Consider the following 20,716-nt stretch of genomic DNA (forward strand, 5'->3'; position numbering starts at 1 on the left):
TTGACCTTGCCGTTCCTCAGAATATGCATACCTACTTAATATCATACTTAGCTGATATCATATTTATCAATATAAGTACGTATGTTTATCTTATCATTATGTGTAGATTATAAAATGGTATCAATACATAACTCGTATCATCACAGAATATTATAATTATTTGTGTGGATTTAAACATATTAAACGTTAAACATTTATTAACATTCATTCAATCATACTTAATTTTAACATCTTATTATTTTATCGTGATATTAATTTCTTACTGTTTATTTACCAAAACTAAAAAATTAACAATAATAAATGTAAGCAAACCAAATACAAGACAATTCATATTGTAAGTATGATAGTATGATAAATTATGATGCCTACTAATTTAAACCTTAAAGTACCATAATAAGTTTTAAATAAATAGTAATAGATGCATTGAAAATAAATTTAGGTCCTGCGTATAAATTCAGTTAATTTCTTGTTTACTTAAAATGTAGAATTAGGTAATGTCATTTCTTAAAATCTTACTGGAGATATTCCCCTAAAACTTTTCAATAGTTAAAGTAATAAAATCTCGTATAAACTGATGTATTGATTAGTTTTAGTTTCGTGCATTTATCTCTAGTGTATGAGTATTTAAGATTTTGAATTCGTAATTTATAACAAATATTATTAAGTCTAATAAAAAAAATAAAATTGGAAAATTATACCTACTACGACCTACAAGGATATAATATGTTTAAAACGTATTGGATTATTATTTGAAAACAAGCATTTACGTAGTGTTGCTTAAATTTCTAGGAAGTTTTTAAGTATACAAGAAAATTAAATAATACCAAAAAGTGTAATGACAAAAATTCTAAATTTCAAAAAATAATTTAATATGTCTTATTTTACTGTGGATTTTGTTCCGTGATTTTTGTACAGTTTTTTTCCCACAAGTTATTATTGCTGGTTACTTCATTGTGTAATATTTATAAAAGTGTATATAACTTAAGTAAATAGTATACCCAGCTAGTATCGATTCGTGTTCTAAAATAATGTGTTAGTAAATATAATAGTTATACATTTATCCTCGACTTAAGCTCTGTTTTGATATAATCACGCTTATAAATAGGTATGTTTTAGTATGCGATTAACATTCTATTATCTACGTTATCACGTGGAGTGAAAAAAAATCAACAATTAATGAGTTATATAAGCACACAATACACATCAAGTTAGAAAAGCAAAAAACGTGAAACAAATCCATCTATTTTGTTGGCCTATACAATTTTAGAAATTGTATATTGACATAATGTGTTAAAAAACCAATATTATAATGTAAGTAAGACGGCCCCAAACCCTTAAACATTTGTTTCATCCAATCTTTCCAAAATATTGCCCTACGCACTATAACTGGTGCTCCATGATACATGACAAACCTTTCACTTCACAATGACCTCGAAGTAATTATTAATGTCACAGACTACGCCAAATTTCACTACCACCATTTTTACTCCAAACTCAACCCCACCACAAATTCTCTCATTAAAAACATGGGTTTCATTTTATATCCCAGGCAACACCTCCACGCACACTTAAACGTAATTGGAATCGCGATCTACTTAAGTGATCGTAAATCCAACTAAAAGTTCGTAGGTGTCACCAGCGGCCAGCGGGCGACTTCCTTAAAAGCTGTTCTTGATATTATGTCATGTTTTTATTATATTATCTAAATTACTAATTGTGCTTGTTTGTACAGATCGTTTTTTTAAAATAAGAGGGAAAAAAAGTAATATATACATGCGTTATTATTATGTATTATATATGTATATATCGCAGGCACGAAGGATCAATTTGAAAGCGAGGGGTGAAAACGATAATCGCGAGCTATCAGAGCACGTCACAACAACATTAGGTATATAATAATATATTATAATGACGGACGAAGATCAATCGCCCATAAACGCACTGCCCGACGAGGTCCTGCTGTACGTATTCCGAACCATGTCCGCCACCGAGTTCGTCGCGATCCTGCCACTCGTCTGCGAACGATGGTCACGGATAATCGCGTCGGACTCGTGCACGCTAAAGCGGATCGGCATGCACCACGCGAACGCGATCGCAGCCGTCGAGTTCTTCTACTTCCGGGACGACAGCGAACGGTCGCAGATGTTCCACTGGCCGCCCGACGATTACGGGCGGCTGTTGCTGCGGCCGTCGGCGGCGGCGCGTGTGGGTTACGCGAACGCGTTCTACCTGTGCGCCCGGTACGCGGAGATCTGCGGTCACGTGGCCGCACTGATCATCTCGTCCGGCCTGTCCGTGTACGCTACCGACGGGTACACGTACGTGGACAGGCTGACCACGTTGGTGTTGCACGGCGTCCGCGTCGGCGAACAGGACCAGTACACGCTCGCCGAACTGGGCACGGTGTACTGCAACGTGCTGGACGTAGTGTACGTGAAGTGTTCGCTGGCCCCGCGCTTCGATCTGAAGTTCCTGTACGCCGGGTTCGGGCGGCTGCGGCGGTTCCGGACCGATCACAACGCCGTCGGCGTTCGTTTCCTCGGCGACCTGTTGAATGCGCACCGCCACACGCTGGAAACGGTCGTGCTGTGCTACTGTACGGTGACCGGTGACCGGTGGATAGACGTCCTGTCGGAGAGGCTCCGCGGACGGACCGTCAACCGGCTGACCATGCACAGCGCGTACTTCACGGATAGGTGCGTGAACCGGTTTCTCACCTCTGCCGACTTGGTCCTGCCCGACGACAGGTCCAACGTGGTCATCGATGGTAATCTAGGTCGGATCTCGTTCTCCATCGACATCGATCCCTTGCGATGATTTCGTTCATCGGCCATAGTTCTGCGAAGCATTTGATGAACTGAACGGTAAAATCGAAATCCTATTATTTTTCTCGTCCAACTACAAGTACTACATATACAACGATTCAGGCCCGATTTTCCGACAAATTGTGTAGGTTCTCATATAATACATAAATAATTTTTATATGAAAACATTACGATTTACAATCAAAATGTTGATAAAATTACACCAAAGCCAAGCATATTTATTTTAATCAAAGAGTTAATAAACCAGGAAAACAAACTTTGAGCTTGATCTCATAGCACATAAAAAATTGCAATCGGTCACCAAAAACGAAAACTAAATATCGGAAATTAAAACTTATTTTTTCAAACTTTAGAATTACAATTTTAGGCTACAAAGTGGAACTAATGTTTCATTTTCATTTAGAAAATAAAAGTTCATCTTAACTTATAACCTCATAATACTCATACTATATTATATTTTATATTATACTACTATATTATTTACTGTTGGCAAATTGGGTGTCGGCCAATTGGTACGACACGGTATATAGGTAATGATTTACTTTGTTATGCTTCGGATTACTGTGCGCTTAACGGTTATTTCATATTTGTCATTTGTCATATTGTGACAATACAATAACGCAAAATGTACTAATATGGGTACGGTTACCTAAATGTAAACGGATTTGTAATATTTTCATGTTTTATTTTTAGACTTAAGTTCATGGGTTTAAGCGTTAATTATTTATAGAAAATATAAAATTATGGTTTAATTTAATTATATTTTTTTTTTTTTGGATAATTAAAAAATTAATAATTATGATGTATTTGTTATACTAAAGATATTATTAAAAATTTCAATTCAACTGATGCATTATGAATTATACCGTTACACCGAGTACTGCATACATATGTATTTTAAAATCGTATATTTTAATGTTATTATTAAAAATTATACCATTGTTATCGATAAAATGAAAATAAATTATAAATACTATTAAATTACTGACTTCCTAACTAATGACATTAAATTATGTAACAAAAATAAAATATATACTCAGTGGCAAAGTTATCGGGACTCCAATCCTCCCACATTAAACTTAAACTAATTGAGAAAAATATAAAAAAAATGCATTTTTTTCGATGTTTAAGCCTTTATTTAATAAAAAAAAAAAACTATTACGTTCATTTTGTCGATTTATTTTAAATGAATTTAACTTATTTTACTATACAATGAGGTCCATCATTTTCAGAGCTCGTCAAACATTTTGTAGTATGGGTTTAGCTCTTAGTAATCGAATAAACAATAATTAGAGATTCGAAAAGTGGAAACACAAAGAGCCAGATCGTACCTAGGCAGTAGGCGTAACACCGTTGACCATTGCTTATAGTTTGTAACTTGTAGCTTTGTTTAAAAGTATTCAACTAAATAAATAGGTATATAATATGTATTGTTGGATAAACAAAAGATGTTCAAATTTGCCGAAATACTTTTTTTAAGACGAGAACTTTTAATATCAAATTCTGGTGGAACTTGAAAATTTAACAATTGAATCGTTAATATAGTGCATATACATATTTATATATTGTGATAAAATTCTAAAAGTTATTGAGGCTAAGTACTTACCAACTTGTAGTCACCTTAATTTTAAACTGAACGTTAATAAACAACTTCTGATTAAAGGTAATTCTGATCACTTCCAGTTCTATTGCTGCAAATGCGTAAATTATGAAAACGAAAGATGTGAGAATGGCACAAATCCCAAAAAAGGAACAATAAGCGTAACTGTCCTACAAAAACATCAACATGTTTTATGAACAATAGACAATAAATGTGCAAACGGTTTACAGCTGACACAACATTTGGGATCCAACTAGTATACTACCCTGTAATAGTACAACAATCCTGAATCTTCTCTGTGTCTGCCTCAACAATATTCTATAATGAAATTTTATGGGGTATATCTGGTATGAAAATATTCAGTCAACTACTTTACGATTTTATTATATAGGGTAATTCGACAAATATGCTTGTCTATTTTTCTTTTAATTCTAATTTTTGGAATTTTTAAACACACCTACTTAAACAAATTATTTTCAAGTACAAATACTTTTTAAATCATTTAAGAAGTGGTCCTTTGCGTTGATAACAGCTTCTTACTTTCAAATAAGAAATGGTCTTTTCTTCTATAAAGTGTTATGGTTTTAATAACTTTGTACTTGAAATTTTGAACTAAGATAATGTGATAATATAGAAAATTATATAAATTTACTAAAATTGTATAATAATGATTTTCTGTGGCTACAATCTCAAGAAATATAAAGTTCAAGATAATATGACCAAATCTAATTAAAATAAAAACAGTTTTTTTAAAGAAAATAATAAATATTCATTTTAAATAATATATTTAAAACATACACAATATATTATACATGAATATGTGTAAATTTTTATTTGTACATATAATCATCGGTAATTTGTATAAATATAAAATTTAACTGCAGAAGCTAAGGCGATTTGCTAATATACATAAGTGTTTTTCCATTGACATGAGATTTTATAAGTATTTAATAAATATAATTTTACATTTATAATTAATCTAATAGAAAACGCTTCATGTACATTTTGATCAAAATATAAAAATTTAAATAATGTTTTATTTATAGCAATCAGCGTTCATTTCATTATACACTAGTGTATACATTTTAAAATCTACAAAAAAATTATATTGGAAAACAAAAAAAAAAAAAAATGTTTTACATAGGTACATTTTCTATTGAAAAATATTTTGGTGTGTTAATTTGTAATAAATGTATACATGTACATTGTACATAAGATAAATAGTCAAAAAATATTATTATTAATATATTAAATAACAAATATAATATTTCAACAGCTCTTCATTTGACAATATCACACGGTCATTTGAAAAATCACGTAATGCTTTTTTTTTTAATGTAGAACTTTTAGACATTAAAATAATATTTATATTAAAAATTCAGACTAGTTCTTTCTAAAAAAAAAAAAATAATAATAATAATAATAAAAAAAAAGACATTGAACATATTTTTCAACTAATACTTAGAGAATGAACATTTTGTTGTCTCTAAAGCGCTGTCGTATAATACTACATAGGTAAATAATACTTGTACAAATAAAATTAAACCAGATCATCTGGTGTTATGACTGCAGACTATTAATTCTGTTCCCGTAACTTATAGTGTCACAGGATTAAATATGTTTGCTTACATTATGATTGTAATAGTATTGGCTCTATGACTGAATTTAAAGCATTAGAACTTTCCACGTTATTTTCATATAGATCTTTGGCTTTCAATAACCGATCAGCTCCTTTAAATAGTAGCATAAAAATATTATAAAGGAATGTAAAACATTAGAATAGCCACTTATTTAAACATACCAGAAGGTCGAAGTACTAAATAGTGTAGGATATCAGACAATGAGAGTATTCCAATGACTTTGTCCTCTGTGTCCACAACAACTAGCCTGTGCACCTGAAAAACAATTGGAAAATTAAAAATAAAATCATAAAAAAATTAATTTAAGTTTTCTTACTTCAGCACGAACAATTTTTTCAATTACACTAAATAATGTATCAGTCAGATGACATTTTTGTACACCTTCAAACCAATCACTTCGATACTCATTAGCTTGTTTTAGGGTAACATCTAAATTATTATATGTACGTTCAGCAGCTAAATTCTAATAACATAAAACACCAATTAAATATATATTTTAAATTATTAATATTTCATTTTGTGACTAATAACTTACAATAACATCAAATTTAGCAAATATATCAACAAGTCGACCTTCTTGATCAACCATAGGTAAAGCAGATACTCTACGTTCAACAAATTTTTTTAATGCTAATATAATAGATGTTTCTTCAGACACAGTCTCTATATTTTCATAAGTGCCAATTTTTAGTTCTTCTAGACTCTGAGATAAATATGCAGGTTTTGGTAAATCATTTATCTAAAATTTAAAAATAAGATTAATTATATAATATACAATACACTGTCTACCATATTAATAAAAAAAAAAACAAATATGAAAAAAAAAATAAAAAATAAAATTCAATACCCTTACGTAAAGAAGAAGAAATCGTAGAATGCGTTTATGTGTCACAATATAAAGAACATTCCCAGTTGCAGGATCAATTACTGGAAGCCTATGTATTTTATTATTTATAAGGGTTTGAATAGCGAAATATAGTGACATATCAGGGCCAATTGATATTAATTCTTGAGGACGTTCTTGATGTAATTCATCTGAAACATGAATTATTATCTTTAAAAACTTTTCTTTAAGGATATACAAATACTATATAATATTTTTTACTTCTCCAGGTATCCAACTTATGTTCTTCTAATTCTTCCATACTTGAAGATGAAGAAGAATAATACTTCTGTAGTATTCTGATAAAATCTGTAATAGTTAGCATGCCTACAAATTGTTGACGCTTATTGTCCCATAATGGAGCTGCTCGCACACCATTGTAGACCAAAGCGAAAAATGCCTTTTTTACAATTAATTGTGTATCGAATACAACCAATTTTGCACTGGTTGGTATGAGATCATAAGTTTTATGGAAGCGAAAAAATTTCACAAATATCTGACTTTCGTCTTCGACTAAAATTAAAAAGTTAGCAATTGTTATTTAACTTAATCATGTTATAGATAAATTTCTAAAAGTTTAGTCTATAACTTACCCAGGTCTTTTATTTTCACTTTTTCTAAGAATGGATCAGCAACAGGAAGCTAAAAAATAAACACAAATATTGAGCATTTATCAAATACATTAAATTGTGAACAAGGGTATTTGAATACTTACTCCTCGGGAATCTCTAAACAATATTGCTGCATGTGTAGGATCTAAAAGGCCATCAGAGTTTTTCCTTGAGTTAGATATAGTGCCCAGGGACAATCGACGAGTTTCAGGGTCTAGAGAACTTCTACGTAATAGGGCTCCTGGTAAAAAAAAAAAAAAAAACAAATAAAAATAAAAATAAATATTCAATACATTATTCATTAAACTTTTAAGAGCAAAAATGATGAAAAATATGAATTATTCATATGAGTATCATTTTATTTTATGATAAACATTGCAACATAATTTGTACATTATATTTATTCTTGTAGTGGCCTTTCAATGTCAAAGGGTCATGGTGATCATAATACAAATATTACAGACGATAATATCAAAATTAAAATGACAAATTAAAGACAATTCGTATGTTATACATGTATAATATAATGTTTTGATCAGCATTTGATTTTGGTATGTTAAAAAAAATATAATTATAATTCTTATACACCAATTGTAAAGAAATAAAAAGATTATTAATACTATTAATATTAAAGCAAAATGTGTCATCCTTGTTACATGATATAAAATACAAAATATTTGATTAATTTTATAGAAATCTTGAAAACAATTTTAATGATAATCATTATCTCATGTCATAAAAGGGCAAGAAATATAAACAAAGTGTCAATTAGAAAAAAAAATTATCTTCATCATTATACAGTACGATATACAATAAATATATAGGTACCATTTATTAATATTATTCAATATTAAATAAAGTTTCTATGTAGGCACATCAAAGGTCTAATTTCTCAGTATTTTCAATTCATATAAATTGAAATAATATATGTATTTACGAGTATGTATAATTTGTATTAAAATATAAATTGATACATATTTTATATATTATGTCTAAAATTATTTAACTAGCACCAACCAAATTATACAATTTATATTTAGTGAAGCAAAATTATGTTATTAATCATTAAAAGAGTGACACAATATGATTATATAATTACACGAGAAACAATATAATATTATGTATGTATGTAAGATATAATAATGTATTATTGATAATTACAATGTATACTAATCAACAAAAGCAAGTTATAAATATTCTTACATTGATATATATAGTGTATCACGATAATCTAATACATTTGAATGTAAAATCATCAAATTTTACTGATAACAGACGTTTAACTAGTATTTTCCCAAATTTAGTTTTAACTTTAAATACAGCCATTGATTTAAAGATAATGATAAAGAGGAAAACCCGTTTACATATAAATTTAAGTTCTGTAATCTGTATACAAGTAAATACATATTATTTACAATTTACAATAAAAAATGATAACAAAGAAAAATTTAAAATATATGGAATCTAAATTTCAAAAAAAAAAAAAAAATCAGGATTTTGATCACACTAATAACCAAAAATAAATAAGTACAGATTTAAAAAAAAAAAAATTTATTTCGCTATTTTATACTTCCAAAAACTAAACATGGAAGTAACAATAATTAAATAAAAAACGAATGTAAACATAAAATTCTATCAAATGAATGTGTATTTTTAATTTTCATTCATTAAATTAGCAATATAATATACCTATCACTAATACGTTTCAAACAATGTAAATAATTGCCCACTATTAAAAACTACTATAACACTCGCAAAAAGTATCTTTTTTTTTATATACATATACTAAACAAACAAATAGGTATTTCTTTTTTTTGAAACTCGAACTGTGCTAACATCAATGATAATCTATAATTGCATTATAAGTAATTAAAACTCAATTATTGGAGATCTGTTAAAATAAAAACGACGCAGCAGTCATATTTAATTTGGATTAAATGTTACAAACGCTTTTTAATATTATATAACCATTAACCAAACACATAATATATTATACTGTCCAGAACTTTAATATATACAAAGCATTTCTATTATTCTACTTTAATTATTTCAAGAATTCGGTATTTATTTGATTTGATTTAATTTTTTTTTGTATTTACTGTCAACTGGTTTTTAATAATTCTTATAATTCAGTAATAACTAGTAACATAATATTATACTGTATCTCCAAAACCTTATTCTTATTAACATATTTTTATTACCATTATTTTTATCATATTCCTATTATAAATGATTCTAATAGAGCACAGCAAATTAAAAAAAAAAAAAAAAAAAAAAAAAAAAAATTGAGTTCCATATAAAAACGAATTAACAACACTATAATCTCTGTGTAGTGTGCCAATATATATATATATATATATATATATATATATATATATTCTTACGCGTTGTCGTTTTATCAACGGTAATTATATCGAATAATGACCAAGTTATTTCATGATCTTCTTTTTTTTTTCCGTGAATAACACGTCAAGTCGTAACGTTGTACACTTAACACACACGATTCCAACACAAACGTCTACGCAATTAAACAAACCTAAGAACAAACACGGCCATTTAAACAACGAGAACGAGACGAACAAGATTTTATGACGTAGATACGTGTAGGAACGTAATATCCACAAAATCTTAGTTCGCCAAACAAAATAAAAAAATAAAAAAATAATAAAAAAAAAAAACCGCGAAAATAAATTAAATAACAAACAGACAGAAGCAGACAGGCGTACGCATTTTCTCGTCATAATTAATATTTATAACAAACGTGTTTAACGATTCATGCGTATGACAAGTGACAACTGTTCTAGTGTCTATAATGAAAACAATGCGAATCTTATCTGTAATGCGCTGACGTAGGATTTTACATCCTCGGTCATTATTATTACTTTTTATTGGTCACATTACTACTTATTTACCCTTCGCGAGAAAACGGCTCCGAACGCCGTCGACGGGTACGTATTGGTTGTTCTCGTTACCGCGCGGATTGAAACCGGTTGCGCGTTAAACCAGTTACACAAAGTTTCATGTGTACGGGCTACCATACACAATATTATATTAGCAATGATCGCATGCGATCTGTGTTTTGCGATTACTTATTTTTCTCGTTCACTTACGGTGAAGTAAATAAAAAAAAAAAAAAAAAAAAAACCGAACCGCACTGAAACTCAAGCCACTCAAGGACTTTGGTTCGCAATGATCGTAATAATATTTTTCTAGTCGTTAACACTACATACGTAAATAATGTATAATATAATATATTATCTACAATGAAAAGATCTCCTTTGACGTTTGTTTTCCTCTTCACGGTGTCCGATGAGAATTCTAAAGTCACTACTACCTACAGTGGTCTGTCTCATAGTGCAGGTTCACATGGTGTGATTATAAGGCGTCTATAAAGCCGGGTTTCACTATATATCACGCGTAGAAGGAAATCTGGCTTTATTATCTATAACTGTGTTAACCCTAGTGGCATATGTAAAAATAATTGAATGGGGTGGTGATAGCGGGGAGGGGTTAAGCCTGAGTGGCGTATGCACAATGCATTGTGGCAAATGTTTTACAGTAAAATTTATTATGGTTATTGCTAACCACATTTATGGAATACCCTTAATATCGTTTTTTAGTGGAATCTAGGATAAAAAATGCTACAGACAAAAAAAGCCATGTGATAAAAAATCCATCGATAAATTTTTGTGTCAAAAAACAACGTATACATATAGTATATACAATGTATTATATTTAATTTGAAATTTATGATCATTATATATTAATACGACTAACAAAAATAACCAAAAATAATAATAATTAAAATAATCGTATTATATAAGCAATAGCTGTAAAATATTCATCAATTGTTCCATTGCATCACTACATATTTTATGTACAACAGTCATCGATCGTGGAATTAAGTGCAAATAGTCATTGAGTCGGAAATGATCTGCGTCGATGACCGGTTAAAAAAAAAAAAAAAAACGAAAATAAAATTCAAGGTTGCTTTGACCGCCGAATATACGTTTCTACGATGTTCCGCGTTATATACTATGCATATATATTATTTCAAATGTTTGATATTATGCAAAAGGTGACCACCGCAATCGGAAAACTATACATAGGACATATTAATTAATTAGACCGATAAACTGCACAATAGACTTTATTATTATTAATTATCGGTGTGAACTAATTTTTTTTTTAGACGTATAGACTTCGCACACGATTGAAAATAATAATAATAATAATAATAATAATATGGAACATACGATGCCAACCAAAAGAATAGTAATATTGATATTATACATAGTAATATTACTTTTTTGTATGCCGTATAAGCCAATAAATTATGTAGGTAAGGTACCCACAGCAAAAATGTACCAAACATACTACTTACTACGGGTACACCGACATACCGTATAAAGAGTAAGTTAAGGCGAGTACAGGTCAATGCGACGATGGAGAAATCCTGGAAATCGTAGGTAGTCGCCTTTTGTACCATATAAGGTATATTATTTATTATACAGATAAATACGTCAGCGGTCACTGATCAGTACACGTGAGTTTTCTTTGTGATTTTTCGTTATATTTACGATTATTTCATTTTGGTTATTTTTATTATTATTATTATTATTATAGGAAATCAGTCTTCCGAAAAGACATCATTAATGTTTATACGGTTTATTGCGCCTCAAGACATAATTATTTTTAATAAACACTGTTGTTGTGAAGATATTTTTTTTCACTAAGTGATAAAAAAGAAAAACGGGTTTTCTTGGGTTTGATGACGAACATTTATAATATTTATGAGCAAAGAAGAAAACGAGTGCCAATTATTCGTTAGTATAGATAATAATATAATAAATAATACCTAATGTGATGCAAAATATATGCAACATCATAAATAAAAACTTTAAATCTTACTCGCAGAATGAATTAAGGAAGATATTAATTTAAGTGATAAATTTTGATAGGGTAGTAGAAAAAAATTATTATTTTAGTAATACAACGATTTTCAACTGATCCGCGGTATTACAAAACAATCGATGGCCTGCAACTTGATATCACAGGTATATCTGTAGTGTGTCATAATAAAGGCCTAAAGTTTAGTATCATTTTAAATATCTCAAAGATGAACCACGAAACTTTAATGCAGTTATTGCTCACACACTTCATAGTACCTTCTTTCAAAATGCTTTCGAATATCTTGTACGCGTCGCCGCTGTCAAGCCGTTGCCGACCTGAGGCGGCCTGTTGCTGCTGCAATAGCGTTTTCCTGGTGCCGTCGTCCAAAGACTTTGACCGGTTCCGGAAATGTCCGTCCTTGGGCACGTCCAACAGACACGACGCGTGCTGGTGGCCGGTCGCCCGGTCCACCGACAACGCCGAGGACGGCAATCGCTGCTGCGGCGTCGGCACCGTAAGCGCGGTGCTGTTGGCGACGGGCAACGGCGCGGCGCCATTCTTCGGGGTGCCGGTGAGCGCGCGGTAAGCGTCGTGCAAGAACGACGTGCGCGGCGATGACCGCCTGCTCGGGCTCGGCGACCGGGACGACGGCGACAGCGAGTACACGTTCTTCGGCACAGATTTCGGCGCGACCGGCTCATCGTCGGGCGGCGTGATATGGCACACCACGTGCGGCTTGGGCACGACCAGACGTAATGGCTTGGCCGCCTCCACTTCCATCGTTACGCTTCCGTTACCGTCCGTGGCGGTATAACGATAATTATTATATTGACGACGGCCGTCCGAGAAAAATAATTAAACAATATTTCTGATCGGACGACGGACTTGTGCTAAGTGTGTCGATATATTCGGCTTTTCTTCGTGTATTATTCGTTCGTCACACGGCGTATAATATAATATATTAGACTACGCGTGTATGCACACCGTTCGGTCGGTTTTGCGTGTACACAATACGTATGATAATAATAATAATTATAATATTATCTTGCCGTGTTCGCAGAAAATTACAAACGGAATCGACGTACGACGCAGCAGTTCTGCGCGACGACTGCGGTAGAACGTGCAACGGTCGTGCGATACTATAATAGCACGTTGCAGTGCTGGCCTGACGCGCGCGCGCGCGAGAAAAACGAGCGTGGCGAAAAACGTGCGCGTACGACTGGTTCGAAAAAACGGAGCGCGGCGACCCGGGCCACTGTGTTCTACCACCACGACCGGCCACCGACGATGTTGCGACGGCGGCGGTGGTGTTTCCTTCTCCCGAACGGCACGAAAACAAGTGCAGGGGAGGGGCCGGCCGACAAAGCAGGAGACGAAGGCGACGCGCGACCGGTCACACACGTACTCACTAACAATATATTTCGATACGATGTTGTACAATGATAAAATATGTTTGGTTCCGATGATCGACTTTGACCGGGTTCGTGGCTTACAGGTATGTGTGTGCATGTAATATTAATAATACTATATGGTAAAAATATTGGTAACCGCCTACGAAATCAGAGCTGTAACGCGCGAGCCTCAGAGTCAAAGGTCAATGACGAATACATTTTCATTTATTTGTTATAGCGTGGTAACTCGGATACACGCACTGTAATATAATAAATACAAACGACGAACTTTAGAACCGAATACAATTGTAAGTATAAAGGTCGGGAAATTTTTTCTCAATATATTATAATTGCTGAACGCGTGAAATATAATAAAATAATATCGGGTTTCACAACAACCGTAAATCACGAGTGTGCAAGCAAACTGCATGTATATTGGTTATTGCATTATAAGAATGCATTCGATAAATTCGGATACTGTTTGAATTGTTGAGTAGGACTATTATACGCATGTGATTCATTATAAAATGTTAACAGAAAAAACACTATTATAACACAAAATCTATATAAAAACATACGCAGTAATCGAGATAAACAAAAGTCAAATATAATAGTTTTTATTAGTTTATTTGTAAAAAAAAACCAAATTAAATACGTAGGTTATTAAGATCATATGACATATAGTATATACAGTTGTAAGACAGCTCAGAGTTATGTTTGGTTTCCAACATCTGGATCATTATTTACAATAAATATTATAAATGAGCATGGTTGATAAATATAAAACACCGGATTAATTTGTTGTGTTTAGAATGGAACTTTGGTCTATTATGATAATTCAAATAATAATATGACTAGAAGAAAGTTTCGTACATTCTCGATAGGTCAGTTAACTACTGTTTTTCTAAACCTATTTTCTTGATCAATATAAACTAATCAATAACATGGTAATTTAATATCGATTATATAACTTTTTATTTTAATAGATTTACATATTTTATAACATGTACCTATAATAAAATTATAGATATTTCTTGTCTAATAATGTATATTTATTCTTTGCAAAGCAACAAAGTTTTTAATTTTACAGTGTTTATTTATGTATTTAAAAAAATCTTTTAATATATTTTATAGTTTCCATTTTTATTTTATAAGCTTTTCAAAAAATAGCAGGAATAGGTTTAAATACATTTAATAATGCAATGGTAATTTTTTTAGTTTATAAAATGTTGATTATAGGTTACTATATACTAGGGGTGGCCAACATGAATAGGTTTGCGGGTCACATAGATAAATACAATGATACCAAGAGCCAAAATATTTAAAGACACATTTTATTTAATTTGATAATTTTAGTAAGGTAATACATAAAAAATTAAAATTCATAATAATATTAAATAAATTTTGATTTTATAAAAATGACATGAGCCGTATCTAACAATAACGAGAGCCAAATGTGGCTCGCGAGCCACAAGTTGGCCACCTATGTTATATATAGGTACGAATTTGAGTATTTTAAATAGGCAACCAAGAATTTTGATTTTAATAATAAAATAAATATTGATAGTATTAAATAAAAATTATGCTTAGAATATAATTTTGAAGTTAGTTTCAACTTTAAATATTACTAAATATCCCAATAAGATTATAACAAAATGTACCTAATTATTTTTTATATTTTTTACTATAGATGATAAAAAAATATCAATCTTCTATTTGACATTTCATAGTTCATACAACACAATATTATAATTTTATTATATAAGAATAAGATAGAAAGTGTTTATAATAAATGTTTTAATGTTATCAGTTAAATTTTTAAATGTTAATAGAATAAACTACTTTATATTTTTATTTTTATAATATAATACATATATAAATTGTTAATATTTTCTAATAAAATAAATATTTTTTAAACACGTTAAATTGAAGATTAAAGTTTGGATAAACACTGCTTTAATAATTGAAATTCTAAACCAAACGTTTAATGTAAAAACAAGTAAGATATGATTTTCTTGGGTGGGTTTACAACGGTTCAACGTATTTTTGGGCCATAAACTACCTGTTTTTTTATTTTAGCTATAATATTAGTAATACTAGTAATTCTTAACATTTTAAAAGAAAAATAATATTTATCATATAACTATTATAATTAATGAATTAAGAAAATATTTCTGAATAAAAAATTAATAAATAATTATAACTTTTATCTAATATAGTATTTATATAATTATTGAATTTTAAAGCACAGCGATTGATTAGAGATTAGACGGACAAAAAAAAAAAAAAAAACACTGAATTACTGTCAAATTAAGTAGTATAAAATATCTTCAATTTAAATTTTAATATTTATTATTTATGAAAATTTCCACGAACTCTAAAAAATAATTACAGATACTTATGAGTTATGACTTAAAAAATATTAAGAATATTGATCACCACATTAAAAATTTATCTTACATATTATAATTTTATACATCATAATCCCAGAAAAAAATATGATTACTGTGGTAATACTGAGATTTGAATTTGTTATCTCTGACTATCATATTACTCATTTTATGACCAATACTGTGAAGAGTTCTAGGTCGTCAATATTTAAGTTACTTGACCTATTGTCAAATTTACATCAAAATTAAAAGTATTTGGGTCGCTTGTGTATAAACAATATTTACAACATAATATATATCGTTACGTTAATTTTTTCCAATTTTTCAATTTTAAAACGATTCATATATCATGTTTCACTTTTCCAAAAGAAAAAAATATACAATATTATTCTATGGTAGAGCCATTTATTTTTATAATGCTTTATTATACATATTGTACATCAGTATTAAAGTTGGATTATATTATCTAAACACGATTTGATTAGTAAAAAAAATATAAGTCTATCATTGAATATTTAATGAGGAATAAAGGAAGTTAGAGGTTTTAAGGGGTTTAATTGGGATTTAATTAGTGTTTATTTTTACGAACTAATATTAGGGGTCAAGTTAAAAATATGGAGAAAATTTAATGCTACATAAAAAAGTAGTATATCTATACTGTTATGTCTAAAATAAAGTATTAACCAACAAATATTATGCGAAAGTTTGTTGTCTATGTTATTTAGTATAATTAACGTGATCACAAACCTACACATTTTAACAGAAAAACCATAATAATTTTTCAATTAAGTACTAATTTTTGTATCATTTTTATCTATGGAATATACTCTAGGGGAGGTTACCGTTTATAGTATAAAAGATAAATGTATATCAGGGTACAACGGGACGTATGTTAACGTAGGTAAAGTAGACAGTATACAATAATATAACAAATCGTTAAGCAGCTTAATCTCATATATTTACACATTTATCTATACATATATGAGTGTAGAAGAGTTTGATATAGGGAATTTTTTATCCATAATTCATGGTGAATATTATGATGAGTAAAATATTAAAAGATTAGTGAGTAACGTATGTGAGAACGTGTACAGTCGCGTACATAATAATACAATACAAACGAATCAATTTTATAATAAGTACCATGATAGTGAAAAATAAGTTTTGATTTCATTAACAATCGATTTGGTATGAGAACATTTTAATTTTATCAACTAAATTTTAAGTAGTTGTAATAATTTATAATTATATTTAAACGCAGAAAAAATATTTGAATTCATACATTACAATCATTACATGAAACATTAATAAAAAAATATAAATATATTATACACCTTTTATTTACTTCAAGTAAATATTATAATTAAAAATTAAAAATTTATAAATTAATTTAAAAAGAAAATAATATTTTAAAATATTAGACGTAAATTATTTATTAGTTGAAATGAAAATAACTATAGTATTGTACACAAAATAAAAATTCATCTAATGCTATGAAAAAAATGCTGTTTAAGTAAAAAAAAAAAAATTTTGTTTTTGCGTTTAATTAGGAGCACTACGTATTGAATAATTTATATATAGGAAAAAATATATAAGTTTATTATAATCATATGAAATTACGTGTGCAATTTATTTCAATTAAGTATGAAGTAGTAGGTTACAAGATTATCACAATACGATTATAATATTTAATTAATTATTATAAGTGGAAATTTGGTTATATTTTTAACGAGTTACCTAATTAAAATGAATAGTTATTTCCATGCAGTGAAAATCTTCAAAATACATAAGTCAATATGAAGTCAAAATCTATTGTTTAGGCCAATGATAGGTTTATTATGGTTGCAATTTGAAAACATAAAATTAAAAAATGTAATTTCTATTAATATAAAAACTATATTATAATTATAATAAAATGTACATAATTTAATGTATTTGAATGTATATTGTAGGTACATGTAACTTTTAAATAAATGATAAAAATTGATGTACACTATGTCATTATATAGACTGAATACTAAATTTTACATTATACATACGTTTGTAAACATCTAATTCAGAAGGTTAGGTTAGGTTAACTAACTCATTAGACCGGCAGTACCCACTGCGTGAACCTTTAACAAATTTTGTGCGGCCTGCACTAAAACTAAATTGTACATTCTAAAATTCAAAATAATGAAATAAACAATCGTTTCAATGATACCAAACACTTCTGTGGTGCATTTCGATTTATTGAAAATTTGTTAGCAGTAACAACAGAGGGGGTATCTGAAATTAATGTTTTTAATTAAAATGCCGGATTGTTGAAAAGCAAATTAATAGATTTACAACAAAAGATAACATCAGAGGATATTTTTAATGATAAAAATAATGCAATAGAATTTTGGAACGCATTGAAAAAAATCAGTATTCTTCCATTTAGGTACTTAATTTAAGAGCAATTTTAACATTTTTTTTGGGTCAACATGTTTGTGGGAAGTGACTTTTAGTAAATTAATATTTATCAAAAACAAAAATAGGAATCGTTTGTGTGATGCACATTTGGACAATTTATTGCGTTTGTCAATAACGAAATTACCCGCAGACATAAATAAAATAACAAAATAAACAAGAGAGGTGTCGTTCATCGTCATCAAAAAAACTTTAAATAAAAAATCAATATAAATTTGATACTATTATTAATAAACTAATACTATTCTAATAATTTTTATGAATTATGCATTTTTTATAACATTATACCTAGTTATAAACTAATAAACTATAATCAACTTAAATTTATTTTTTAATTATTACCGTTAAAAATGTATACGGCCTGCAAATAATTTTTAAAATTATTATTTTACCCTTTCTAAAATCCTAGTGAGAACCGTAGAGTACTTTGATTTTTGTGAATCATGTTAAATAAATGTATTTATGTTTGAGGAAAATAATTAGAAAAATGAAATAAACCTTTCCATAATTAGGTTTCGTCAAGTCACGTAAGTAGGATTAATTAATTTTTGTACCGAGAAAATTTTAATCACATTTAAAGCATTTAGATTCAGATAATTTTGTAGACACCACTTAAATATTTAAATTAAATTATTTTTGTCTACTGGATTAGACATAAAATAAAATAAAAATTATTTTATAAATTTAATTTAAATTAAATTAATAAAGGGATGAAATTGAATAATTATACGCCATGCCCATAAAGCACACGCATATAATATTATCAGAAATTAATAAGGAGTAATAAATACATTTTTAAATGTAAAGATAATAATAAAAAAAAGGAGAAAAATAGATACTGCAATATACTTTAAAAGTAGGTTCTAAGGGTGCCTCGTTAATGAGTAGTTCCTATTTTAATTCAGTATACAATTCTATATAAAAAATAATTTTGTTTGAAGATAGTCTATATATTACAAAAGCAAATTTCATGAACTTTTTTGGATTGTGATATTAAATTAATTAATTTTACAATTAACATTACAGTATATTGATTTATTTTTTGGTGAAAACTACGAAAACATTTGTTCTATTGTTAATATTCAATTATTACATAATAGTTTAATATATTTATATGATTTATTATTGTCATTAACTTTTGACTTTTGAGTCAATATCATTATACGGTAGTAACGGTGTGATGTCTATAATATAAATAAGCAATAATTTAAAATTTCAAGTTCCTATGAATAATATTTTTAAATTACAACAAAACAATTAAAATTGCTGCTATTCTTGGTTTAAATATCTAATTTTATCAAATTTAAACTTCAAACGACTAAAAAAAAAAAAATGTTACTTATATATTTTTCGGTTTCAGCATGAATAACTTATAAATTTATAATAATAAGAAACCTTGTAATAAATTTTCGAGCTTTTTGAATGAACATCTACAGATTTTTTTCAAATTTCATGTCTATACATAGCACAAAAAAAAATAGATATTGAAAATTATACTATGTATAGAAAACATTAGAATAAATATATGGTAAAAATTTCAAGTATATGTAGCTATATAGTTTTTTAAATTACAACAAATTAATTACGCAATATTCTATAATTTTTTTTACTTTTGTTTTTGATTATTTTAATTATTTAAAAAAATGAATAAGAATTTTTCACTTTTGACTCCTAATGAACTAAATAGGTTCAATTTCTTACCAGAAAAAAATATGGAAGTCTCTATTTCAGACACATAAAAATAATTATACAACCATTAAAAAATCAATAAATTCGCCGGTCTACTAAGAATCTTAAATGATTAATGGTTGGTCTTACATTAATTAGATAAATATATGTTTAATATAGATATAAATAATACATAGGTAAAAGTAAGAAACTACTTATTAAATTAAATATTAATAGTTTGTAAAATACAATATTATAGCCATAAAAATTATTAAATTGTTTTTGCTATTTTGAATTCATATTGACATTTTTAATTTATAGTAATTTTTGATAACAATTAATAGTTTTTAAATACAATATTGAA

General features: G+C 28.6%; 2 protein-coding genes across 4 annotated transcripts in view; one reads left to right on the forward strand and one right to left on the reverse strand.

The window, feature by feature from the left end:
* The first annotated feature begins 243 nt into the window (after positions 1–243).
* On the forward strand, positions 244–3,559 carry LOC112598882. The gene is made up of 2 exons (XM_025345540.1): positions 244–334; positions 1,813–3,559. The coding sequence occupies exon 2, from the start codon at positions 1,909–1,911 to the stop codon at positions 2,815–2,817; it is 909 nt and encodes a 302-aa protein (XP_025201325.1). The 5' UTR covers positions 244–334; positions 1,813–1,908; the 3' UTR covers positions 2,818–3,559.
* Positions 3,560–5,683: 2,124 nt separating this feature from the next.
* LOC112598942 overlaps positions 5,684–20,716 on the reverse strand; it is a 40,416-nt gene continuing 25,383 nt past the window's right edge. For 2 of the 3 annotated variants that reach the window (XM_025345612.1, XM_025345610.1), the window contains exons 8-15: positions 7,664–7,800; positions 7,542–7,590; positions 7,171–7,461; positions 6,913–7,100; positions 6,601–6,804; positions 6,382–6,528; positions 6,227–6,320; positions 5,684–6,156 (exon numbers count right to left, since the gene is read on the reverse strand). In XM_025345612.1, the coding sequence (XP_025201397.1) occupies positions 6,056–6,156; positions 6,227–6,320; positions 6,382–6,528; positions 6,601–6,804; positions 6,913–7,100; positions 7,171–7,461; positions 7,542–7,590; positions 7,664–7,800 (1,211 nt within the window). In that variant the 3' untranslated portion in view covers positions 5,684–6,055. The remainder of the gene's footprint in view (positions 6,157–6,226; positions 6,321–6,381; positions 6,529–6,600; positions 6,805–6,912; positions 7,101–7,170; positions 7,462–7,541; positions 7,591–7,663; positions 7,801–20,716) is intronic. The other variant, XM_025345613.1, reaches the window with a different exon arrangement.

The sequence above is a fragment of the Melanaphis sacchari genome, unplaced genomic scaffold (genome assembly GCF_002803265.2).
Source record: "Melanaphis sacchari strain LSU unplaced genomic scaffold, SCAv2.0 Contig4_pilon_pilon, whole genome shotgun sequence".
Classification (NCBI taxonomy): Eukaryota; Metazoa; Arthropoda; class Insecta; order Hemiptera; family Aphididae; genus Melanaphis; species Melanaphis sacchari.

Coding starts and splice junctions, on each gene's coding strand:
- LOC112598882 (XM_025345540.1), top strand. CDS start 1,909: ATGACGGACGAAGATCAATCGCCCATAAACGCACTGCCCGACGAGGTC.